Genomic DNA, 26,326 nt, shown 5'->3' on the forward strand with positions numbered 1-26,326 from the left:
TGCCAGCAACACCAGCAACCGCTTTTAGTCTTAAAACTGAACCAACAAAGTTTTAGAATGAGTCACACCCAGTATTTACATGTCCTGAGAGATGGGTCCATCATTTGAAGCAAGACAAACAGTTTGGGTGGGCTGAGTGTCTCAGGAGAAGCAGGAAGCCGAGGCCAGTGTCTATCCTAAGTTAGGGTCCGTGGACCGAGCCCCGACGGCAGGCGGTGGTGCACAGCTCAGTGCGGCTTTTCGAAGAGGTATTCCAGATCTGGGGCGCGCAGCCTCTGCTCTTTGTTTTTGTTTTTAGCAAAGTCTCTCAGCAGTGCCATGACTTCATTTTCAAATATTTCTGGGGCCGGTTTTGCTTCTGCAAGAGAAGAATGGGCAGAAAGAATGAGGTCCATTAATACTCAGGCATGGGGACCCTGACTCTTGAAACTCTGGCCTTTGCAAAGAACCAGTAGATATACAGCCTGTCTCTACTCTTCCTCTAAATATACACGGTGGCCTATAGTGGGAGCTGGCGAACCATGGCTGCCTGCACATGTGAACAGCTCTACTGGAACAGCTGCTCCCATCTGTTTACGTGCTGTCCACGCTGCTTTTGCACTAGGATGGTAGAGGTGAGTAGTTGGCAACAGAGACCATATGGCCACAAGACTAAACTATTTACTGTCTGGCCTTTTATGAACAAGTCAGCTGACTCCTGGCCTGTCCAAGCTCGGTGGCACTATTTTGCTCTGCACTTGGTATTTCAGTGTTTTCTGGGTATTGTGTTTCTCCTTCCAGCTTATACATTTCCTGAGGCAGAAGTCCTAGGTTGTACATGACAGACTAGTAGCTCTACCAACTTCAGCAAAAAAGAATTCATTAGAAGGCTATCAGAGGTACACAAAATGGACATGAACCTGGAGAACCAGATGTGGATGGAGAGGCCACAAGGGCATGGACAGCAAAGCCACGAGACTGCTGTCTTGGGGGTGTGCAAGGGGGCCCAGTATGCCTGCTTACCTCCCACCTCTCCACCTGGAGACATCGCTTAAGATTCCAATTACAAGCAAAGCCTCCCACGGGGGAAGCTTAGGTAACGTGCTCGAGAATGATCCTCCTATCAAGACTACAACGCTAGGAGAGAGAATTCCTCAAAGCTTAATTCCCCCTCACTCAGCACAGAGCCCAGCATCTAGTGGGCTTGGTGTTGGGTTTTTTTTGTAATGATTGAAATAAAGTCCAGGAGGTTTAGGCTTCCCCCAAGGACTCTGCAAGCTGGAAAGAACACCGTGCTCAGAAAAACTACAAATAGCATGACTTTCTGCGAAGTCATCCAAGAACCGAGGTCACAGGGCAACCAAGTAGAATAAAATCTAAGGGAAGAGAAGCCCCTCAAAGGAGAAACTGTACATGAGCACCTGCTCGCCTGAGACAGGGCCCAGGAAGAAGAGACACTGGATACCATCCGGCCAGGTAAGAAGAGTTCGGCTAAAATTTTTAACCAACTGCTACAAGCCAAGTAGCGGCTAGCCACAGACACCACACGAGTGAGTACACGCCCTACAGGCTGTTCTCAACAAACCTCCAGAGTGTGCTCGTGACCAAGACCAGGGTCAGAGCAAGAGGCGGGAGAATGCCTCCCTCAGAGATGTAGGCCAGGAGCAGCGAAGCAGCCAACACCGCAAAAAAAGCATAAAGCCTAGCCCAGCCCTTCTCCTCTACCGAATAAAAGCCTTAAGAGACTGGGAGTAGGTCTGCAAATCCTGTCTCCTACTTGGAACATGTGAGGATCCATTTGGGATGGTGAAAAGAGAAAAGGGAAAAAAAAAACTCGTCCTGTGGGACAGACAGGGCCACGGAGAAAGCCCACCCAAGACCCGGGGCCACAGGGACTGAAGGTGAACCAGGATAATGGAGACTGCCCTCCCAACTTCGCTCCCCGCAAGTGGGAAGTAACAGAGATCTACTGCCGGGAAAGGGCAAGAGCATAGAGATTCCCTTTGAGGCACAGAAATAGGAGGGGGACGCATGGGTGGCTCAGATGGTTAAGCATCTGCCTTCGGCTCAGGTCATGATCCCAGGGTCCTGGGATCAAGCCCCACATCAGGCTCTGTGCTCAGCAGGGAGCCTGCTTCTCCCTCTCCCTCTGCCTGCCTGTCTGCCTACTTGTGATCTCTCTCTCTGTCAAATAAATAAATAAAATCTTTAAAAAAAAAAAAAAAAAAAGAAAAAGAAATAGGAGGAAGGCTGAGAGCTGAGGGTAGAACAGGAACATGGAGAAATACCCTCCAGAAACTCAGCCCCTGCTCTACGCAGATGGTAGCAACAGAGGCTTATGCTGCAGTGAAGGGGAGCAAAGCAGTAACAGAATCTAGGTGAGCTTAACTCCTAACTAGACTGACTTGATCCCCATACTAACAGCCTACTGAAAGCATGCCCATTTCTAGGCATAAATACTATTTACTTCACTCTTTACGGTCTTACTTATAATGTCTAACGCTCAATCAAAAATTATGAGATACACATGTGCACAGAAGAAGAAAAACACAACACACTGTGAAGGGACAAAGCAATCAATGGAAAAAGCCTTGGGGATGACCCATATGTTACAACTATTACGGAATTTAAAGTAATTAACATGTTAGGGCACCTGGGTGGCTCAGTCATTTAAGCATCTGCCTTCGGCTTGGGTCATGATCCTGGAGTCCCGGGATGAAGCCCTACATCAGGCTTCCTGCTCAGCGGGGAGTCTGCTTCTCCCTCTGCCCTTCTCCCTGCTCATGCCCTCTCTCTCTCTCTCTCTCAAATAAATAAAATCTTAAAAAAATAATAACTAAAATATTAAAGGTTCTAGTAGAAAAAGTAGACAAGGGGCACCTGGGTGACTCAGTCAAGTGTCTGCCTTCAGCTCAGGTCATGATCCCGGGGTCCCGGGATCGAGCCTTGCATCAGGCTCCCCACTCAGCAGGGAGTCTGCTTCTCCCTCTGCCCTTTCCCCTGCTCATGCCCTCTCTCTCTCCCCCATTCTCTCTCTCAAATAAATAAAATCTAAAAAAAAAAAAAAAAAAAAAAAGGAATATGTTAAAGGCTCTAGCAGAAAAAGTAGACAAAATGTAGGAACAGATGAGCAACTCCACTAAAGAGCTGGAAATTGTAAAAGCCAAATGTAAATGTTAAAAATAAAAATACAGTAGCAAATAAGCAGACTGACCTCAACAGGCTCATCAAGAGACTCAACACTGCAGTCAAGGAAAGAACTGGCGAACTGGAAGACAGGTCAATTAGTCTTACACAATACAAATTTCCCAAACTGATACATAAAAAGAAAAGACTTAAAGACACAAAACAGAATCCAAAAGCTGTAGGGTAAAAGTACGCAGTGTAATGGGATCCAACATGCCCAGAGAACCCAAGCAGGAAAAATATCAAGAACAAACATCAAGACATATCATATTCAACAGCTAAAAACCAAAGATGAAATGCTGTATACATTCAGGAAGAAAAGATACATTACATATATAGGAATAAAGAGACACAGCGGACCTCTTGTCAGAAACTACACACACCAGGAAACAGCACATGGTAACTCTATAGGAATTGGAAGTTAAAGGTATGATGAAGGTAACCAAAACAGCAAACCCAAACCCAGCACAGCTCCCAACCAGACAGACTCAATCCTGCACACTAACAGCAAAACAAATGGGCCCCTGTAAAGTGCTGAAAGACAATACTGTGAACCTGTAATTCTATACCCAGTGAAAATACCTCCTAAAAATGACAAAAACAGGGATAATTCCTAATAGCAGAGCTGCACTACAAGAAATATTAAAGGAAGTTCTTCAGGCAGAAGGAATAGGATACCAGATAGAAACATGGATCTATACAAAGAAATGAAGATCTCCAGAGAGAACTAAAATAAAGGTAAATATAAAATATATTTGATACACTGTTATTTATTATTGTACAAATATAAGACATACTATAAAAATTATAATTTAGGGGCACCTGGGTGGCTCAGTCGTTAAGCATCTGCCTTCGGCTAAGGTCATGATCTCAGGGTTCTGGGATCGAGCCCTGTATCGGGCTCCCTGCTCCGTGGGAAGCCTGCTTCTCCCACTCCCCCTGCTTGTGTTCCCTCTCTCACAGTGTCTCTGTCAAATAAATAAAATCTTTAAAAAAAATAAATAAAATATATAATTTATATAAATTATATATAAAATATCTTATTCTTTTCCTTATTTTAAACTGCTCTAAACAATTTTAAATTGTCTAAAATATAGTATGGGCTTACAACATAAGTAGAAGTAAAAAGTACGATAACAACAGCACTAAAGATGGGAGGGAGGAATTGGGAGTATATTATTGTGAAGTTCTTACATCTTATGTGATGCAGTATAATATAACTTGAAAGGAGACTGATTCATTAAGGATGCATATTGTAAAGCCTAAGGCAAGCACTACAAAAAATGATAACAGGAAGTATAAACAATAAACCAAAAATGGAGGTCATATGAAATTTAAATTCTCAATTAAAAAAAACATGGAAAATAGAGGGGGAAAAGGAAAAAAGAAAAGATGGAAAAAACAGGAAACAAAAAGACAGTAATTTTAATTCAACCACATTGTTCACTGAATAAATGCAAATGGCCAAACACCCCAATGAAAAGATAGAGACTATAAGACTGAATAAAAAAGACTACAGGGCACCTGGGTGACTCAGTCAATTAAGCATCTGCCTTCGGCCCAGGTCATGATCCCAGCGTCCTGGGATTGAGCCCCACCGTCAGGCTCCCTGCTCATCAGGGAGTCTGCTCCTCTCTCTCCCTCTGCCTGCCGCTTTGCCTACTTGTGCTCTCTCTCTCTGTCAAATAAATAAAATCTTAAAAAAAAAGAGAGAGAGAGAGACTACATATGCTATCTATAAGAAGCTTGATCTAAGTATAAAGATAAAGATAGGTCAAAAGTAAAGGAATGGTGTGGAAGGCAGACTTCTAGGTTGGCCCTCAGTATTTCCCACTCCCCTGGCATACAAGCCCTGCATAATCTTCAGGACTGTGAACTTGATGATTTTCACTACTAGGTTATGTTATATGGCACAGCTGACCTCAGAACAGGGAAATTATCCAGGTGGTTCTGACCTAATCACACATGCTCTTTATTTCGTTTATTTTTTAAGGGGGGGACAGGGAGAGGGAGAGAGAGAAGCTTAAGCAGGCTCCACACCCAGCACGGAGCTCGATCTCACAATCCTGAGATCACGACCCGAGCTGAAATCAAGAGTCAGATTCTTAACTGACTGAGCCACCCAGGCACCCCACATGTGCTCCTTAAAAGCAGTGTTCTCCAGCTGGTGGCAGAAGGAAAGTCAGAGAGATTTGAAGTGTTGAGAGGGATTCCATGTGAGGGAGAATCCCCACTGCTGAGATGGAAGGAACCTTGTAGCAAGGACCTGCAAGTGGCTTCCAGGAGCTGAAAGAGATTGACAGGTAGCAAGACAAATGGGACGTCAATCCTATAACTATAAGGACATGAATTCTAAGAACCTGAATGAGCTTCCGGACAGGAATGCAGAAAAGCTGACACCAATTTCAGACTGCGTTCTAGGCCTATAGAACTTCTCACCTATAGAACTATGAGTATATGTGTAAATATGTATGAACTAAGTTATCTAAAGTCACTAACTTTCTAGTAATTTATTATGTAGCATAGAAAACACAGATGGGAAAAACACATACCATGCAAACACTAATAATCAAAAGAAAGCTGGCGTGGCTAAATTATTATCAGATACTTCAGAACAAAGAATATTATCAGCAATAAAAAAGACATTATATATAATGGTAAAGGAATCAGTTCATCAAGAAGATTACAACAATCCTAAATATGTTTTCACGGAACAGAGGTTCAAAATATATGAAGGGTAACAGAGAACTGAAAGGAGTAATAGACAAATCCACAATTACAACTGGAGATTTCAGCACTCTTCTCTTATTAATCAACAAACAAGTACAGAGGAAACCAGTCAGAATACAGAGAACATGAAGAACGGCATCAACCAAGTTGCCCTGGTTGACATTTACAGCACACTTCAACCACAGGTGCAGAAGACACGTGATGTTCAAATAAGTGTACACAAGACATTTACCAAGTATCACAGCCATAGTTCAGGCCATAAAACAAATTTTGAGAAACTTAAAAGAACTGAAACGACACAACCTAAGTTCTGTGGTCCTAATGGAATCAGTAATAGAAAAATATCTGGAAATATTTTGAATGAAACTTCTAGGGGCGCCTGGGTGGCTCAGTTGAGTCCCAGGATCCTGGAATTGAGGAGTCCCAAGTCAGGTTCCCTGCTCAGTGGGGAATCTGCTTCTCCCTCTCCCTCTGCTCCTCCCTCTGCTTGTGTTCTCTTGCTGTCAGATAAATAAATAAAATCTTTTTAAAAAAGAAAGAAACTTCTAAACAACTCATGGGTCAAAGAGAAAGTCAGAAGGGAAATTAGGAATTGAATGAAAATGATAACAACACATCCAAATTTGCAACATGAAACTAAAAAGCAGTGCTTAGAGGGAAATTCATAGCATTAAATGCTTACAGTTAAAAAGGAGGTCTCAAATCAATGAGCTCAACTTCCACCTTAGGAAACTAAAAAATAAGAGCAAATTAAGCCCAAGACAAGTGGAAAAAAAGGAAATAAAGAGCAGACATCAATGAAATTAGAAAAAGAAAAATAGGGAAAAAAACGATAAAATCGAAAGCTGGTTCTCTGAGAAAATAAGTAAAATTGATAAACTTTTAGCCAGACTGATCAAGAAAAAAGAAAAAAACCCCACAAATCACCAATATTAGAAATAAAGGAGGGACCTTACTACAGCTCTTCAGACATTTAAAGAAAAAGGGAATATGACCACAACTTTATATCCATTGATTTAACAGCTTATGTGATGTGGCCAAATTTATTAAAGACACACTAACAAACCTCACCCAAGAAACAGGTAACTTGAATTGTTCCATAGCTATTAAAAGAAATTAGACCTTACAGTTAAAAACTTCCAACAGAGAAAACCTCAGATCCAGAAGGCTTCCCTAGCAAATTCTACCAAATATTTAAAAAAGAAATAATACCAACTCTATATACTCTTCTAGAAAATGAAAGAGGAGAACACTTCACAACTCATTTTATGAAGCCAGCATTACCCTGATCAAAACCAGATAACACTACAAGAAAACCCGCATGAAGACAGATAAAAAGATCCTCAAAATATTAGCAAATCAAATCAAACAATACATAAAGACCAGGTGGTGTTTATCACGGGAATGCAAGGTTGGTTCAATATTTGAAAATCAATCAATCAAAAATTCATCATATTAATAAACTAAGGGGAAAGAAATCATATGACCAAACAAATTATCACCTCTACAGAAATGCCTAGAAAGCACCTGACAAAATTCAACATCTATTTATGAAAAAAGGCTCAATATACTACAAGCGGAATGAAATTTTCTCAATCTGATAAAAGGTATTTACGACTAATCTACAGTTAACAGTATATTAATAGTGAAGGACTGAATACTTTCCCCCTAACACTGGGAACAAGCCAAGGATGCTCTCACTGCTACTATTCAGCATTACACTGGAGAGCCCAGACAGTGCAATAAAGCAAATTAAAGATATAAAGGGCATACAGACTGGAAAAGAAGAAAACATTCTCTGTTCACAGATGACACAGCTGTCTACACAGAAAATCCCAAAGAATCTACAAAACAGCTTCTAGATCTGAGTGAGCTTAACAAGGTCACAGTATACCAAAATCAACTGTATTTCTGCATTCTACCAACAACGGGAAATTGAAAATTTTTCTTAAAGTACCATTTATAATAGCACCAAAATATATGAAATACTTAGGTACAAATCCAGCAAAGTATGTCCAAAATATACTGAAAACTACAAAAGACGGATTGTAGCAGTCAGACTTCTAGGATGGCCCCCAATGATCTCCACCTCCAGGTATCATGCTCTTGTGTGATTCTCACCCCTACCCCCTGCCCTGGGCTGGACCTAATGACTTGATTCTAACCAAGAGAATACAGCAAGGATAACACAATGTAATTTCCATGATTAGGTTACAAAATACCGAGACGTCCATCTTGCTAGCAGACTCCTCTCTTGCCTTCTTGGCTTGCGCGCTTTGAAGAAGCAAGTTTCCAAGTAGGAGAGGCCCTTGGGACAAGGAACAGAAGACAGCCTCTAGGCAACAGCCAGCAAAGAACTTAGGCCTGCAGGTGGGGAATCTATGAGGAACTTAATCGTGCCAACACCAGAGAGAACTTAAAGCAGATCCTCCCCTAGCTGAGCCTCCAGATGAAACCCGACCCCAGGCTGACACCTTGATTGTAACTTCGTGACAGAGTAAAGCACAGCACCCAACTAAGCCATGACTGGATTCCAGATCCACAGAAAGGCTGAGATATTAAAGGTGGGTTTGTTTAAAGCCAGTAAGTTTTGGGGTAATTTGTTATACAACAATAGATAATATGCTGATTAAAGAAGTCAAAGACCTAAGTAAGGGTGCCTGAGTGGCTCAGTCGATTAAGCATCTGCCTTTGGCTCAGGTCACGATCTCAAGGTCCTGGGATCGAGCACCACATCAGGCTCCATGTCAGGGTCCCTGCTCAGCAGGAAGTTGGCTTCTCCCTCTCTCTCTGTCCCTCTCCCCAGCTTATGTGCTCACTCTCTATCTCAAATAAATAAATTTAAAATATTAAATGTTAAAAAAAAAAGTCAAAGACCAAACTAAATGGAGATACAGCATGTTCATAGATTAGACAATTCTAAATTGCTAAAGGAATTTTCCCAAATTGATCTGTTGATCAACACAACTCCAATCAAAATCCAAGTAGGGGTTTTTTTGTTTTGTTTTGGGTTTTTTTTTGGAGAAACTGAACAGGTGATTCTAAAACTATAAAATTCCTAGAAGAAAACAGAGAAAATCTTTGTGACTTCGGATAAGGCAGATTATTAGACACAGTATGAAAAGCACAATCCACTAACTCACCAAATAAAACATTGTACTTCACCAAAATTAAAAACTGCTCTCGAAAGACAATGTTAAGAAAATGCGAAGACAAGCCATAAGCAAGGAGAAAGAAATTTGCAGGACACGTATCTGACAAAGGATTTGAATCTGACATCAGTAAGGAACACTCAAAACTCAATTAGAAAATGAACCAACCCAATTAAGAAAAAAAAAAACGTGGGCTAAGATTTGAAGAGACATACTAGCAAAGATGTATGAATGGCAAATAAGCACTTAAAAAAGACCCTCAAGGGGCGCCTGGGTGGCTCAGCCGTCTGCCTTCGGCTCAGGTCATGATCCCAGGGTCCTGGGATCAAGCCCCGCATCGGTCTCCCTGCTCTACGGGAGGCCTGCTTCTCCCTCTCCCAATCCCCCTGCTTGTGTTCCCTCTCTCTGTGTCTCTCTCTGTCAAGTAAATAAAAATAAAATCTTAAAAAAAAAAAAAAAAAAAAAAGACCCTCAATATCCTTATCATCAGGGCCATGCCAATTCACTACAGTGAAATATCACTGCCTATTTCTTAGAATGGCTAAAAACAAAAACAAATAAAATCCTGATAATACCAAGTGCTGGTAAGGATGGGGAACTTCACATCCAGTCCCTGACAACTGCTAGTTTGTTTTCTGCCCCTACAGTCTTGCCCTTCCCAGAATATCATAAAAATGGCATCATACAGTATGGATGGCTGGACTGTGAGTCTGGTTCCTTCTACTCAACACAGGAGGGAGCAAACTACAGCCTCCTGCCGGTTTTTGTACGGCCTGTGTGCGAAGAATGACTTTTAAATGGTTCAGGAGAAAAGTCAAAAGGGTATTTCGTGACACATGAAAATTCTATGAAATTTCAAGTTCAGTGTCTGTCAGTAAAATGTGACTGTGACACCGGAGCAGTGAGTGCGCTCCAACGGCAGCAGGAAAACTGTACGGTCTGCACGGCCTCAAGTACTTCCTCCCTGCCCCGTCAAAGAGGAAGTTTGTCGTAACTCCTACCATGTGACTCAGTGACCCTTCTCCTGGGTATTTACCCAAGAAAAACTACAACCTACACCCATAGAAAGCTATATGCCAATGCTTATAGTGGCTTTATTCAGATTCTCGCCGAACACTGGAAACACCCTGACGTCCCTCACCTGGTCAACAGATAAACTGTGGGGGTACAGTCACATGATGGACTTTTACTCAATACTAAAGGACCAGAGAGTAAATATTTTATATTTTGTGGGCTTCCCAATGTTTATATATGCCTCGAGACTCTGTATTATCACACTTTACACTCAGAACCTACAGAATGGTTTCTGTCTTATGACTCAAATCTGGACTGGAAACATAAAACCAGAAGACCCAGAGTGTGACAGAAATGGATGAGATGTACCTTAATATCCATTCTCCCATTTTTCCTTGACAACAGAACTCCCGATGTAACTGGATGCATGAAATAGACTCTATTATTTTTTCATCATCATTAGGCGTCATCATGTGACTGAACTGTGGCCAATGGAAAACTAGTGGAAGTGTGGTGCATAACCTCCTGAGAAGGATTTATAAAAAATAAGGCGTGTGCTGCCACACATTTTCTCCTGGCTGAAACACAGACGTGACAGAGAGAGTCACAGCAACCACCTTTGACCACAAGGTAGATGGCACATGCTGAGGATGAAGGAACACATCAAGGGGAATCTGGACCTCATGACTTCTGAATAGAATGCCTACCGCTGGACTGCTGTTATGAGAGAGAAATACAGTCCTGATTTGTTTAGGCTATTATTGTTTTGATTTTTTTTTTTTTAACCTGATAGTCAAAGCTAATCCTAACTATACACAGTGAGAACTGTTCTTCCCAAAGGCAGTGCTGGAGTGAAACTATCGAGGAACTCTTGCTCTGTAGCTTTCTAGAGCTGTCAGGTTCCACACCATTCTCAGCCTGGTTTTTCTGTAACTCTGCCTTTCCACACTATTCCACTAAACTCCCCCTTTTGCTTAGGTTAGACAGGTTTCTATTGCTTGCAAACAAATAACTTTAATAAAACAATTTTGCACACTTTGAAAAATTTGAAGAGTGCTGGGGTTGAGGATCGACTGCATGAACAAAGAAAGAAATTGCCTAGGACACAATTCCAGACCCAAATCAGTGCGAGTCATCCTATTTTTCACATCATGCTGCTTGCTGATCATGCCCAGTACCTGTGGCCCAGTAGTAAATATCCCAGTCATTACTGGGCTCATTAATCAGACGATCATAGAGGTTCAGCTGTTTCTCAGTCATGTGGTGCAGATATTCTTTAGCAAAGAGGCTAAAACAAGAAAGAGAGAGAACAAAGTTGAAAAAGCTATCTCCAATAAAAGAGAAAGTGACACGAAGTCTCATATTTCCCTACCTAAGCAGAATACAGTTTTCCAACATTCCCCTCTTTCTGCTCTCATAGAGCAGCCGGGCTCTTTTGGTTTCTATGGACTCATCAGTTCGCTCCTGCCATGGAGGCAAAGGGATTTCAATCATGTCTTTTTGGGAATCTGTTGGGCTGTCACCTCTGTAGAAACGGCTGAAAGATGGTGCGCTGAGCAAAGGAGACACTAGATGGCGCCTTGACAGAGCAAGCATCTGAAATAAACCACAAACATCTTTATAAGGACTACCATCACTGTCATTCACTCAACACTTACTAGGTGCTAAATGCATTCAATCTCATTTAGTTCTTAAGAAATTATGTTAAGGGGCGCCTGGGTGGCTCAGTTGTTAAGTGTCTGCCTTTGGCTGAGGTCACGATCCCAGGTCCTGGAATCGAGACCTGCATCGGGCTCCCTGCTCAGCAGGAAGCCTGCGTCTCCCTCACCCACTCCCCCTGCTTGTGTTCCCTCTCTGTCAAATAAATAAATAAAATCTTAAAAAAAAAAAAAAAGTTATGTTGATACTGTCCCCACTTTATAGCATAGGAAGCTGAGGCTCAGAGAGGTTAAATAACTTATCAAGGTCACCCAAATAGTCACCGCAGTTAGGATTGGAACCCAACCCTAACTGCAAATGTGCTCTTAACTAGTACCTTTCCAGAAATTCTCCAGCAGAAATATTTTCTCCTTCCTTTATATTCCCTTAAAATTCTTATAGAATGGTATATATTTTAGTCACCTGCTTGTGTTGAAATCTGAGCATACAGTGATGGCATGGTCCCTAATCCCCCAAAGGCTCCCAATCTAGAGAAGGGCAAAACCTATCAAGATGCAGTGAGAAGTTAGTGACACCAGCAAGATGATGGAACAGGAAGTCCCACACTCTCTCTCACAGAGACACCAACTCAACAATACATGCACCAATTCCCTTTATGAGAAATCCAGAAACCAGGTCAGAGACTCCTGAAAAAAGAAGCCAGCAAATCCTTGAACTGTGAATTTACATGCACAAGCCTAGAGAAGACCTAGCCACACAAAAAGTCTGAGAGACTCCTGGAATCTCTAGCCAAGCTGACTGGTGAAGGTCTTTCTTTGTACAAAGCCAGTCCAAAAAGACTGGGAGGGGTGACTTTTTTCAAGTGTGGATCCAACATAAAGTTGCAAGGGACATGAAGAAACAGGAATACATGGCCCAATCAAAGGAACAAAATAAATCTCTAGAAGCCGACCCTAAAGAAACAGAGGCATATGAATATCCTGACAAAGAATTCAAAACAACTGTCAACAAAATGTTCAATTAGCTTACGAAAACAAGGCATGAACAGAATTATCAACAGAAGAAATATTAAAAAGAACCAAACAAATTTTGGAACTGAAGAATACAATAACCAAATGAAAAAAATTCACTACGGGGGTTAACCGGCAGACGTGATCAAGCTGAAGAAAGAATCAGTGAACTCAAAGACAGGTCATTTGAAATTTCCCAATCAGATGAAGAAAAAAAAAAGAATGAAAAAGACTGAAATGCGCCCAAGGGACTTATAGGACATCATCAAGCAGACCAATATAAATATTATGGGAACCCAGAAGAAGAAAAGAGAAAGGGGCAGAAAACTTATTTAAAAAAATGGCCAGGGGCAGCTGGCTGGCTCAGTCAGTAGAGCATGCCACTCTTGATCTCGGGGTCATGAGTTCAAGCCTCACGTTGGAATATAGCATACTTAAAAAAATAATAATAATAATACAAAGAAATGGCTAAGAACTTCCCAAATTTGGTGAAAGAAATGAACATCCAAATTCAAGAAGTCCAAAGGACCCAAAGGACAATAGACAGCAACACAAAAGCATATGAAAGCATAAAGATCACTGGTAAAGATAAATATATGACAAATACAGGATACTGTAATAGTGGTACATAATTCTGGTATAAAAGTTAAAATAGAAAAACATAAGCTAATGGATATACAACACAAAAATATGTAATTGTGGGGGCGCCTGGGCGGTACAGATGGTTAAGCGACCGACTCTTGGTTTCTGCTTGGGTTGTGATCTCAGGGTCCTGAGATCCAGCCCTGTGCTGGGGCTCTGCAAGTCCGCTTGGGACGCTCTCCCTCTGCCCCCTCCTCTGTACACATGCGTGTTCTCTCTCAAATAAATAAATCTTTTAAAAAAAATATATGTAATTATGGTATCAATAATGTAAACTGTGAGAAGTAAAAGAGTAGTTTTTTTGGTACGTAACTGAAGTTAAATTGTTATCAGCTTAAAATAGATTATTACGTTTTATGTAAGACCCATGGTAACCAAGAAGAACACATCCATAGAAGATACACAATAGAAACTGAGAAAGGGATTAAAGCTTGTCTCCACACAAACACACACACACACACACAAAAGACAGTGAAACACAAAGCTATAAGACTGATAGAAAACAATTAATAAAATGGCAATAAGTTCTCGATCAGTAATTATTTCACACGTAAATGAACTAAACTGTCCAATCAAAACACTAGAGTGGCTAAGTGGATTAAAAAACAGGATCCGGGGCGCCTGGGTGGCTCAGATGGTTAAGCCGTCTGCCTTCGGCTCGGGTTGTGATCTCAGGGTCCTGGAATTGAGCCCCGCATCGGGCTCCCTGCTTGGCGGGGAGTCTGCTTCTCCCTCTCCCTCTACTGTTCCCCCTGCTTGTGCTCTCGCTCTGTCAAAAAAATAAATAAAATCTTAAAAACAAACAAACAAACCAGGATTCAACTATATGCTGTTACTACAGACTCCTTTTAGATATAAGAATACATAGGCTGAAAGCAAAACGATGAAAAAAGATATTCCATGCAAAGGGTAGCCAAAGAGCAAAGATGGCCCTCCTTATGTCAGTCAAAACAAGCTTTAAGTCAAAAATTGTCACGAGAGATATGGTACATTACTATATAATGATAACGGGGTAAATGTATCAGGAATATAAAACAATTATATATACAAACAACATCAGAGCACCAAACATATGAAGCAAACTGACAGAACTGAAGGGGGAAATAAACAGCAATACAATAAAAATAGATTTCAATATTCCACATTCAGTAATGGATAGACCATCTAGATAGAAGATCAATAAACAGAAGACCTGAACAACACTATAGACCAAATGGACCAAAACGGACACGTAAAGAACATTTCACCCAACAGCAGATTACATTATTTTCAAGGATGTATTCCTTGGATGGGAACACTCTCCAAGATACATCACCTTAGGTTGCAAAACACGTCTTACCAAATTAAAAAAGATTAAAATGATACAAATGACAACAGTGAAATGAAACTAGAGACCAACAGAAGGAACACTGGAAAATTCACCAATATGTGAAAATTAACACACTCTATAGCTCATGAATAACCAATTGTTCAAATGGGTCAAAGAAGAAATCAAAAGGGGAATTCGAAAATATCTTGAGACCAACGAAAACGCAAGATACAAAAAAATTATGAGAAGAAGCACAAAAGTAGTACTGAGAGAAGTTCACAGTGTGAAAAGCCTACAATTAAAAAAAAAATGATCTTAAGAAGTGGAATCATAACAGGCATTAGCCAAAAGAACAGACCTAAGAACACAGAGAAGCGGCGCACAGAGGCGGTGCAGCCAGCTCCACCTGGGAAACAGGTGAAATCTGAATTGGGTCTCTGAACGCGACAGGCACACAGTGGGCTAAGAAAAGAGTGGATGTGACCTGAATTTCCCATGTTGCAAGGCGGATCTCTCCTTGGTTCTGCCCTTGCCCCTGGGCTATCAGGCAGCTGGATGCTCCTCGCAGTCTCCATGACTGCGTTGGAAGACGAGACTCAATCCCCACTACGGCCTGCCCAGGACCCTAAAACCTCTACTCTCCTCACCCGTGCCAGACCCGGTAACATAGTGGCCACCGCCATCCTTCCCGACCCACACCGGAAGCCTACGGCCGGGCCACTTCCGGGAACTTCCGGACGCCTGAAGTACGGACTTCAGCGCTGAGGGGCCTGAGCCGGAAGATGCGTCCCTGCGTATGGCGGAAGTGGCTGTGCGTGTGACGCAAGCGGCGGGGGGGCGGGACCTGGGGCCGAGAGCGGTTCGCGCGCTTCGGGCCTAGTCCGGACTCGCCGCCGCCGCCGCCATATTCCCGGTAACGGGGGCGCGCGGCCGGGGGCCGGCTGGGCCGGAAGAGGGCTCGGGGCCAGCGCTGAAACTGGGAGGGGGTCGGTTGAGTTTGGGGCAGCCGGAGTCGGCGGGCGGGGGGAGGTGCGGGCCTTTGAGGGAGGAGGCCGAGGGCGCCGGGCCGAGTCTGTGGGGAGGGAGCGGGGCGGGCCTAGTTGGGGGCGAGGACTAGGCCTGGGTGGGGAGCGGAGGCGGCTGGAGCTCCACGACCCGCGGGGACTCTAGCCGGGACCGCTTTGGGGCCTAGGCAGGTGCGGCGGGCTGGGGCTGCGGGCTTCGCCGCGGTCGTTCTTCGCAGCGCCGTCCCAGGGCCCCTAGGAGCAGAGGCCTGGACTTTGCCGTCGCGCCACGGGCAGCTGCGGCGCAACTCGGGTCGGGCCCGAGGGTGATGGGCAGCGAGCCCCGCGAGCCCCGGCGGCCTGGGAGAGCGAGGGGCGGCGCGAGGCCGGGGGCGGGGCGGAGCGGGTGGGACCGAGCTTGGGCTGCCGGGATGCTGCGTCTCTGGAGACGGGAGGTTGGCAACCATTGCTCTTCTCCCGGCCCGGGACCCTCATGCCTTCGAACTCTTGCCTCTTTCAGGATACCGCAGTGGCATCTTCCTTACTTTGTCCGTTCTCCGGTCTCGCGATCTTCCTTCCGGAGCCATGTCAGAAGGAGTGGACTTGATTGATATATATGCTGACGAGGAGTTCAATCAGGTGAGGGGTCATCGGGAGCATTGGGACTTTACTGGATCTGCTGAAGAATCACTTTCACCAAACTTGCAGTGGTTCCAAGCTATGGCAGTCTTTGCTCGGCCTGAACATCCCTCTATCGGGTCTAAAATTTTACTCTATCACAGACTTTCAAGACGCCTGATCATTCCGCTTTATGTTAATTTTCAGCTCCCAAGGCTTAATTTTACAAGCTTTAAGAGCAAATAAAAATCAGGTTTAATAGAATGATGAAACAACCTGTGGAACTTGCTCCCCCAGGAGGCCAAACTTGGGTGTCAGTCTCCTCAAAGACTAACCACACTTAAAAAATCACACTTAACGTTTGCCGTAGTATTCATGAGGACGGTGTTCATACCCGTTCCTTTGCAGTTCTTTTTTTTTTTTTCTTGTAGAGAGGGAAAGGGGGTGGAGGGGGAGAGAGAATCTTAAGCACTCCATGCCAGTGCAGAGCTGAGATCACAATCCTGAGATCACGACCGGTGCTGAAATCAAGAGTCGGAGGCTTAACACACTGAGCCACCCAGGCCCCCCGCTTTGCGATGCTTTGAAAGGGTAGCTGGAGAAATATAATCCTCTTCTCCATAAGGCAGTGCAAACAGTATAAAACGTACTTTAGCATTTAATTGCAGCTTCATTCTGATTGTTTTGGGTCTTCCTTCTGTAAGTAGTTTGTAGTCTTGAGAGGTACATAGGCATTTTGGTGTAATAGATTTTATTTTATTGATGAATCTGATTGTTTTGAGGGTAGGAGTAAAGGTGTTGGACAAACCAGTTAAAAAGTATGTGTAGACCCCCTCATATACCCTGGATTGTTGGTTGATTATGTTATGTTAAGGAACATTATGTAGTGATGTCCCTTGAAACAATAATCTAACATACTGAGGTCAATCAAGAATGTTCCATAGTCTCTATTTAAAACTTAGTAATATCTTGTGCAGATTGTTTTCAGCCCCAGTTTACTTGAGTAAACTGGTTCTTCCCATTAGGATCTTTCAGTGGTACACATAAGGACCTGGAAAGAGGATAAAAAGAACAGATTAGAGAAAGAAGGTCCCCTGGTTAGACCCTGACTTTTATACAAGGCAACAGAGGTCTTATACATGTCATTTTCTTTACTTGACTAATGTAAAATTAAAAATACTACAGCAAACGTAAGTTTACATTAAAAAATTTTTTAACACATTGTGCCATTTTAACATGGAGATTTTAGAACACAAAAGTAGAATAGTATAGTGAGCTGTACCCATCAGCTTCACCACTTAAACATTTTGCCATGTTTCCTCAGATAAACTGGAGTCATCTACATGTGGCTGCCGGTTGACCTAAATATGTGAAAAAAAAAAAACTTTTTTTTTTTTTTTAAAGATTTTATTTATTTATTTGACAGAGACACAGTGAGGGAGGGAACACAAGCAGGGGGAGTGGGAGAGGGAAAAGCAGGCCTCCCTCTGAGCAGGGAGCCTGACGTGGGGCTCGATCCCAGGACCCTGGAATCATGACCTGAGCTGAAGGCAGATGCTTAACGACTGAGCCACCCAGGTGCCCCGAAAAAAACTTTTTAAGCTCAAACAAGTCAAATGATTATGGATGAAAAGAAAGGTTTAGTATATTAATTTAGTTATACACTATTGTTTTCTATATTAACTTTGAATCAGATCTTTACTACTCTTTATAAGTTGAGGGTTATTTTTGTTTTTGTTTCATTTTTAATACAAGACAGGAAGAAAAGGAGGTTCTCATAGTTCTTCATTAATAAAAACCCTTTTTCCCCCTTAATTTCCTTCTCTGTGGGTTGATAACAATGGTTCTGATTCACTTTGAGAAACTGGAAGAACAGGGCAGGTCTAGCCACATTTGATCTGAAAAAAATGGAAATCTAATTTCTTAAGCAGTATAACTTGGAGATTCTAGACAAGGCACAGGCCTTGTCCAGTGGTCACTGCTTTGTCAGAGTAGAAGACATTGGCCTCGATTTGTTCTCCTATCTCTAGTTAGAAAGGACTTTTTTATGGGTTTAAGATAGTCCAAAGATGGTATGTGGAATCTAGTAGACATTTATACCAAACGGACAATATTTAATGCTTGGCAAGTTGAAAGAAGTATAGATTTTGAATGTTTTATGTCCATTTGTGGAAGGTCCAGGGAGGGGTGCCGCCTAGTGCCCACATCCCCCCTCCACCAAATGAGTTAATTTTTGGTAAAGCTGGGCTTAGTGTAGTTTGGAGGCTGCTAAAACAGTGATTAAAGTTCTGTTTGGCAAGGATTGTTAAAAGCAAGGTTAGACTGAAGGCAGCCAGTACAGGTTGTATTTTAGAATGTTTTAGGAATATTAAGGATTCATCCCGAGCCGACTCGTGCACAAGAGCCCTGTCACACGTACTCTGCTCCCCAAGCAGAATGAACACAGTTCCTGGATGGAACCCTATGGTGCTGACTCCCTGATCTCTTACGACGAGCTCTTTTGCAGAGCTACTATACTCCTGTCACATTAGGAGTCAAAATTCACAGCTGCTCTCTTGGGCTGGAGAGAGGTACTCTGGAAAAGTGAGAGCTGCCGCTTTGCTGAGTGTTTTGCCTCTGTTCCTAGTGCTAAGCAAAGTGCTTTGCACATTGCCCAATTCTGTTCGCTACTTCCATCAACAAGTACTTAGCAATTTCTGTTTGCTAGGCACAGTGTCAGTACTAATGAGGGAACAGGGAAGAAATGGATCCCTGTGTTCAAAAGAGTTCGTTCCTGGTGGTTGAGGGCAGTGGACAGTGGCAGGGAAGGAGGGCATAAGGTGAGGACTAGAGCTAGTCATTATAAAGCCAAAAACTGAGAGTTTTAGTTACAATTAAAAGAACAATGGTATCAAGTAGGTGGCTTTGAGAACCATAAATCCTAGCCTTTCTTACTTCCCTCAGATACCAGGAAAAGGGGGTTGGAGGGTAGAAACATTGAGCACACAGTTGGAGAAGTTCTTACTTAAATTCAAAATCATGCAAGTTCTTTTTTATCTAAAAAGCTTCAGAGACAGTCATAGTTCTTCCTATGCTATTAAACACAAAATTTTTCTTGAGATCTTTATTCAGTTTTAAATACATACTTACTTTTTAATCTCCCTGGAATGAAACCTTCAGCATCAGTGCACATAAAACATTGTATTTTTCACTTAATTTGTAGAATTAGATTTTGCTTTAACCTAATCCAATACTGCATAAATCACCAGCTCATTTGGTAATCAGAAAAACCTCAGGCCCTTAACCTGTTTTTCTGTCTTACCAGCTGAAGAAGTTAAAATGAATTGGTGTTGCGAGTAGATTTAAATCCAAACAGAACTTGATACGTTGTTTCTTCAACAGACTCCTCAACAGGCCTGCTCTGTGCATCAGAGCAGTTTCCACCAACTATTTTGAACCAAGGTTCTATGGCCCAGAGAAACCATTTGAATCTTGTGACAGTTTTGGATTCATTGAATCCTTTTGTGCTTCTTAAAAGTGGTAAGGTAATCCATATACAAGGTTTTTCAGGACTTGAGTCTATTGTGTTCTTTAAGGGTCCTGAAAGAGTAGATTATTGGCCTAGGCTTGCAATATTGGAGATTTCCTGGTGATGTGTGCGGTCTCTGAGCTGTCCAGATCTGGGTGTTAGTTTACTACCCAATTATCAGTGGTAATTTTTGTATTATAAATTTTAGACACAATCTCTGAATCACAGGTACTGCCTAGAAGGAATTACAGTTTGGTTCCACTGAGTATCCAAGATAGTGTGTTTCCTCATTCCCCTTTTAAGTTTTATTTCAGAATCTTTGATTTAAATTGAAAAAGCACCCTGGTGTGAAGTAGTGCTCTCTAAGGATTAGAACATCAGAGAGGATCCAGTGGTTTCCATCTTCTTCCTTTACCTTGAACCATAAGGGCATATCACCATACCTACTATATGAATGAGTAAATAAATGATTTTGTTTAGAGTTGCAGTTCTTTGAGACATAAGGGCTATGAAGTATTTTATACCCATTGTATTTGTCAAGTTTTTAGCATTTCACTTTACTCAATTTATTATCCACCCTGTGCTCTCCAATGTTAGCTTCTCTTCCTGTTCTTTACATACTCTTTTTATGCAGGATGCTTCTTTGTTTATAAATTTGACTACCTAGAACAGTCTTCCTGTGCTTATTTGTCTTCATTGGTTCCTTTTGTTGTTTAAGTTTTTAAGATTTTAGTTCTTTAATTTTAGAGGGAGCGAGCACATGAGCAGGGGAGGGGAGAGGGAGAGGGAGACAATCTCAACTAGACTCCACACTGAGTGTAGAGCCCGACATGGGGCTCGATCCCATGACCCTGAGATCATGACCTGAGTGGAAACCAGGAGTCTGACTCTTCAACTGAGCTATCTGGGCATCCCCTGCCTTTTCTTATTTTTGTATTCCCTCTAAAAAGGTTACTTTCTTTTGCCATTCTCTCTGATATTTTTACAAGGTATAAATTCCTCTCTTGTGGGGTTTTTTAGAGTATTTGTAATATTTGAAATTATTTATATGCCTCAGGAAGTAGAATCCTTTCCCCTTCATTATCAGAACAGTCTGATAATGCTACCTTTGTGTACCTGTTCTTCCACTGTACTTCAGATGAACTGAGAAACTAAAAGATGGTTTCCAGAAGTTTGTGATGGTATATAGGTCTAGGAATGAGTTTTGTAGTGAGTGCCCTCTCTAGTCTCACTTTAGATTCCACAGTTCTTATGATGGAATTGAAGAGAGAAAGTTATTGGGGCTTCCTGTCCTGAGTTGCATTGGAGGAAGTGCTCTCTTTCTTCAGGGAACTAGACAAGTTACCTAACGTGGGTTCTTCCTTTATTCCCTTTTTAAAAACACAGCAATGACATGAATGAGCTGTAGTTCCCTTAAAACACTTTGAACTTCTTTCTTTCTCTTTCAGTTTGGCAGCATCATCTTTAGCACTGTTGGGATGTTTTAGAATATTATTTGAAAAAGTACTGTTTGAGACTTAACATAAAAAGAGCTCTTTGAGATAATATTCCAAATCTGAAACATTAAGATCTCCTGGTAGTAGTTCTTATGGTTTTAGGATTTTGGGTATATAGCATTAATTTGGCTGTTTTAACAGAATACCAAAACATTAATGGCTTATAAACAACAAATTTATTTCTCACAGTTCTGGAGACTGGAAGGTTGAAGTCAGGTTTGGGTGCTGGTGAGGGCCCTCTTCCAGGTTGCAGAATGCCGGCTTATATCCTCATGGATGCAGAGCAGAGCAAGCAAGCTCTCTCTCTTGGCTCTTATATGGGCACTAATCCTGTTCATGAGGGTTCCACCCTCAAAACCTGGTCTAATTGTAATTACTTCCCAAAGACCCCACCTCCTGGTACCATCACATTGGGAATAGGGTTATAACATAGCATTTTGGAGGGACAGACACATTCAGTCCATAACAGTAATAAACAAGTAAACACTAACACATAAAAAGTATATTTCTGATTATGTTTCGGAGTACATGTTCATGTTGTAAATGCTTACTGTGACATAGCTTATGGTGTGGGTGCTTGTCCTGTTTTCTGACCCTTAGATTTGCGAGAACTTCACTGTTTTTGTGTATCATTGAACATCTCTGGTGTTGCTCCCAAAAGTCTCTTATGTCTAAGTGTCTCAATAATGTATTGGAGCTGCGTTGTCATCTGAGAAATAGTAAGGGAAAATCTCTGAGTTATCCTTTTCCCTTTTTTAAAAATGTTCCTTTGATGGTTACTGGAAAGATGGGATTGTGTACTATGAGTTTTAGAGCTTCTCTGAATCATTTGTGTAAATCTAAAAGTTTAAACTAGTAACACTAATTCTTTTTTGCATTCTGGGTTCCCACTTTAATATGCTTTTCCCTGCTTTTTATTTCTAAATGAATATATTCTCTTATTAAATAGAGTTGTAAGGTTTGTGTAACTCTTGATTTTAGAAATAGCATAAGATGTGGAAAGTTTTCCTTACTCTTAGATGTGGTCTTTAGAAGCTGACCTCATTGACAGCAGTAGCCAGGTGTATCTTTATGTGTTCTTAGTTTGCTTGTGTAATCATCATGTACCTTTTGATTCTTACAGTTGGCTGAAGCTGGAAACATTATAGCCTACTAACAAGGTCTTGAGAGAAAAACCTGCAGAAGCATAATTCAGTGAAATGGTTTTAAGTGAAAATTATTCTTATCTAGCTTCCTAGAGTAGAACAAGGAAGTTTTGTACGTTGCTTTACAAAGTATTTGACTGTGGATTCTAAGTAAACTAGAATGAAATAGAATGAACCCAGTGGAAGGTCTGCAAACCCACCTTTGCCAACCCATCTCTTAGGACCCAGAGTTCAACAATACAGATCAGATTGACCTGTACGATGACGTGTTGACAGCCACCTCACAGCCCTCAGATGACAGAAGCAGCAGCACTGAGCCACCACCTCCTGTTCGCCAGGAGCCATCTCCCAAGCCCAATAACAAGAGTCCTGCGATCCTGTACACGTACAGCGGCCTCCGCAATAGGCGAGCTGCTGTTTACGTGGGCAGCTTCTCCTGGGTGAGCATGGGGAACCAAAAAGCCTCCTGGGTAGGCTGGAGGGAGAGCGCTGGGAGGTGATGGCATTTTCAAAAACCACTGTTGCACTGTTTTGTGCTCTGATGGGGTTGGATTTCTTTTTCCTGGGATCAGGTTGGATTGATCTCTGAAAGAGAACTATCCTGAGGACGTACTGGTGCCGAAGAAAGCAATAAGTGGGTAGTTGCTTTTTCTGCCATCTTGTTAATGCCCCTGACCCTGGGGCTTTATGTCTAGCAGGGTCGTCTGTGGGATGAGATTTTAGAATGAACACCTTGAACTCTTGGTGGTCATTCAGTGGTTCTTTGATAACAGTGGGTGACAGGGATCAAAGACCTTGATAGTTCTAGTACACTCAGGGTAGGTGGTCATTGTTGTTCTGCAAAAGTTCTTGTGTGACAGACAAGTTTTGGGGCTGGTGGAGGGAGGGTCCAAATTAGGAAATGTACGTACTGAGGGGAAAGTTCCTGACAGTCGTCAAACTGTAGCCTGTCAGGTCTGTAATTAAAAGCCGTTAGTAATCATTGTTTGAACTGATGACCCGCCAGCCCAAATGGCAGTCAAAGTTAAAGTAGGTTTTAATTTTCTTAATCTCAAAAGATGGGGATTGGGAAGGGGGTGGGGGGTTTTGGAATTCTGGGTGGGTGAGGATAATAAGAAAAGCCTGCACTAATTGAACTGTTGATGGGCTCTTGGGTTTCTGTGGGAGGTCATGGTTGTGACTAGAATCCTAGGTTTGGGGAAAGGGTTTGGGACATTCTAGGTGGGGAGGGGGTGTAGCTCTTGACATTTCTTCCTTTTCCATCTTGCCGGCCCCAGTGGACCACAGACCAGCAGCTGATCCAGGTTATTCGCTCTATAGGAGTCTATGATGTGGTGGAGTTGAAATTTGCAGAGAATCGAGCAAATGGCCAGTCCAAAGGGTGAGGTCTGGATTCGAGAAGCCCCTTTTAGTTTGTCATCATTAGGATAACAGGTCTACGCTGTATTTTGGCCCTGGATTTTTTTTTTTTTTTTTTTAAGATTTTATTTATTTATTTGACAGAGACACAGCGAGAGAGGGAACACAAGCAGGGGGAGTGGGAGAGGGAGAAGCAGGCTTCCCGCGGAGCAGGGAGCCCGATGCGGGGCTCGATCCCAGGACCCCAGGATCATAACCTGAGCCGAAGGCAGACGCATAACGACTGAGCCACCCACGTGCCCCTTGGCCCTGGATTTTAATCCCTCCGACCCCTGGCCCAGGTTATTGCCTTGGTTTTGGCAGAGCACCTTAGAATGGGGACCTAGCTGCAATGTAACAATGTCCATACATTGAGGGGCAAAAAGAGCTGATTTCTGATTCCAGATAAATAGGAAGATTATAGGCTGACACCTTTTTGTTGATGGTAGTTTTGTGTATGTTGTATTAGTAAGGTATCTTTTGCTTTACCCATTTTCACTAAAAGTGGAAGAGAGTTTCTTTGTTTTTCTCTTGGTTGGCTAGTATATCTCACTCATTTTTAATTTTTCTTCCCCAAGGTATGCTGAGGTGGTGGTAGCCTCTGAAAACTCTGTCCACAAATTGTTGGAACTCCTTCCAGGAAAAGTTCTTAATGGAGAAAAAGTGGACGTGAGGCCGGCCACCCGGCAGAACCTGTCACAGTTTGAGGCACAGGCTCGGAAACGTGAGTGCGTCCGAGTCCCAAGAGGGGGTACGTGGAGACCATCTGTATGAAGGGGGGCAAGTTTGTGGGTTTGTTTTCTGTGTTGTGGGTTCTGCCTGCTATGTGGAGGAGTTGGTGGGGGGAGGGTGGTGGTGGTTATGGGTGGTGGCATGTTCAATTAGTAGACCCAAAAATGAGGCTGTGTACAGAAAAGAGCACTGTGCTGAGAGTCAGGTAGGTTCTGGTTATAGTCTGGTTCTGCCACTGACTCAATTGTGTGACCTTGGGCAAGTCACTGTACTGCTTAGGGCCTCTTCCCCTCTCTGAAGTAGATACATGATGTTTAAAGTGCCTGCCAACTCTAAATTATGTGGTTTTGTCTAACAAATCAGTGTATAGTGAATGGGCTTAATTATAATACGTGCTCTTTATAAATAACAAGCAGCTGCCCTAACATGCAGGTAATGTTTGTAAAGATGGCTATAATCTTGTCATAAACATGTGCTGGAAGGGTGCTCTGTAAGGAATCAACCAAAAGGAATGCTGGAAAAGAAGAGTTTAACAATGTTTCTCCAGCACTGTCCAGGGGAGAGGGTGCCCTTTGAGTTAACCTGATATTTTAGTTTGCTTGGCAAGTATTTCCCACTGATAAAGCTGCATCATACTACCTTAGCTTGATGATAGTGTCCCTTGAGTTCACTTTACTCCCTTTGTCCTGATTCTGTACTCACCAAGCCACCTTCTGATACTAATTTGGTTTCCCAACTAGGCTCTCCTACTGGGAAGAGAATGCGCTGACCAGCCGACACAAGTATTCCGGTCTGCTTGGCAGTTATATTTCTCATTGTAAATTAATAAATTGGCATTCTGGTTTATGAATCAGTCTCTTGTGAGTTTGGTTAGCGTGAATCAATTTCCTAGGGTCCAGTCACCCCTGGGTGAACTGTTAAAGTCGAGTTTCTGAACCTGCGAAACCTGAGGACCAGACCTTGGATTGTCCTGACCTCACAAGGTGCAGCCACCCTGCAAGGCCTTGCCTGAAGCAGCCAACTGCCTTTACTTTTCTTTTATGACAGTGGGGGTGAGGGGTGGGGGTGGGGGGGAAGTGTCATCACCTGCGTTCTGTCATCTTAGGTCCTGCTCTCAAAATAGTGCCTTGTACTGAATTGGGTGGTCCACTGGGACCTTGTATTGATTTATTGAAGGTGGAGATACGGCCACTTCTCTCTTGCATAGGAACAAGTGTTCTTTTAACTAGATTGAGAGCCTAGATGGGTATAGTGTGAACTCTCATTGCTCTGGGTTAAAAGGCACACACTTTTCTTTGACAACTTGAATTTTCAAGTTCCTCTGTTTAAGAGCCTTTGTATAATTCAACCCTTTTCTGATTTTCCTAAGTTGCATAAATGTACAGTTGCATCAGGGATAACATCCTACTTCCGCTTAGCTATTTACTCCTCAGTGTTCCCTTTCTTTGCTGAAATGATGGTGGTGACTGAGTTGGTGTTTTTCTGCTCTGTCACGTTGACAGACTTGGGTTCTGTTAATTCACTAAGTGCAGCTGGTGGACTTCCTCTGCCTAAAAATGGTTGCTACTCTTGGGATTGTAGCCATAGGTACAAAACAGAATCCTTGCAGAAGTGGGAAGAGTAGCTGGGAGGAAGACTAACTTTCAGAGGATCCCACTTGCTAATACCTCTTTCTTTGGTTTGAGAGAACTCAGGGAAGAAACAAGTTGCCATGTGGATGAGACATGAAGCACAGGCGTGCCAC

The 26,326-nt window shown here is 42.6% G+C and overlaps 2 protein-coding genes across 11 annotated transcripts in view; one reads left to right on the forward strand and one right to left on the reverse strand.

The window, feature by feature from the left end:
• SDHAF2 (succinate dehydrogenase complex assembly factor 2) lies at positions 1-15,487 on the reverse strand. Of its 5 annotated transcripts, XM_045893552.3 has the most exons (6): positions 15,329-15,428; positions 12,097-12,154; positions 11,434-11,657; positions 11,240-11,349; positions 8,118-8,203; positions 219-358 (listed from the first exon to the last, which is right to left on the reverse strand). In XM_045893552.3, the coding sequence occupies exons 3-6, from the start codon at positions 11,655-11,657 to the stop codon at positions 308-310; spliced, it is 471 nt and encodes a 156-aa protein (XP_045749508.1). In that variant the 5' UTR covers positions 12,097-12,154; positions 15,329-15,428; the 3' UTR covers positions 219-307. The 5 variants fall into 5 exon arrangements, with proteins under 5 accessions (XP_045749506.1, XP_064432418.1, XP_045749508.1 ...); XM_045893549.3 differs by lacking the exon at positions 12,097-12,154 and having other exon boundaries at positions 15,329-15,487; XM_064576347.1 differs by lacking the exons at positions 12,097-12,154; positions 15,329-15,428 and adding an exon at positions 15,166-15,317.
• The window catches only part of CPSF7 (cleavage and polyadenylation specific factor 7), a 26,850-nt gene continuing 16,003 nt past the window's right edge, over positions 15,480-26,326 (forward strand). For 3 of the 6 annotated variants that reach the window (XM_045893562.3, XM_045893557.3, XM_064576345.1), the window contains exons 1-5: positions 15,480-15,594; positions 16,206-16,324; positions 22,674-22,892; positions 23,730-23,833; positions 24,429-24,601. In XM_045893562.3, coding sequence (XP_045749518.1) covers positions 16,271-16,324; positions 22,674-22,892; positions 23,730-23,833; positions 24,429-24,601 — 550 coding nt within the window. In that variant the 5' untranslated portion in view covers positions 15,480-15,594; positions 16,206-16,270. Of the gene's footprint in view, positions 15,668-16,205; positions 16,325-22,673; positions 22,893-23,729; positions 23,834-24,428; positions 24,602-26,326 lie in introns of all 6 variants that reach the window. The other 3 variants (XM_064576344.1, XM_064576343.1, XM_064576346.1) reach the window with 3 other exon arrangements.

This window comes from Mirounga angustirostris, unplaced genomic scaffold, assembly GCF_029215605.1.
Source record: "Mirounga angustirostris isolate CCGP_5_RB_7025 unplaced genomic scaffold, mMirAng1.0.hap1 SCAF_13, whole genome shotgun sequence".
Classification (NCBI taxonomy): Eukaryota; Metazoa; Chordata; class Mammalia; order Carnivora; family Phocidae; genus Mirounga; species Mirounga angustirostris.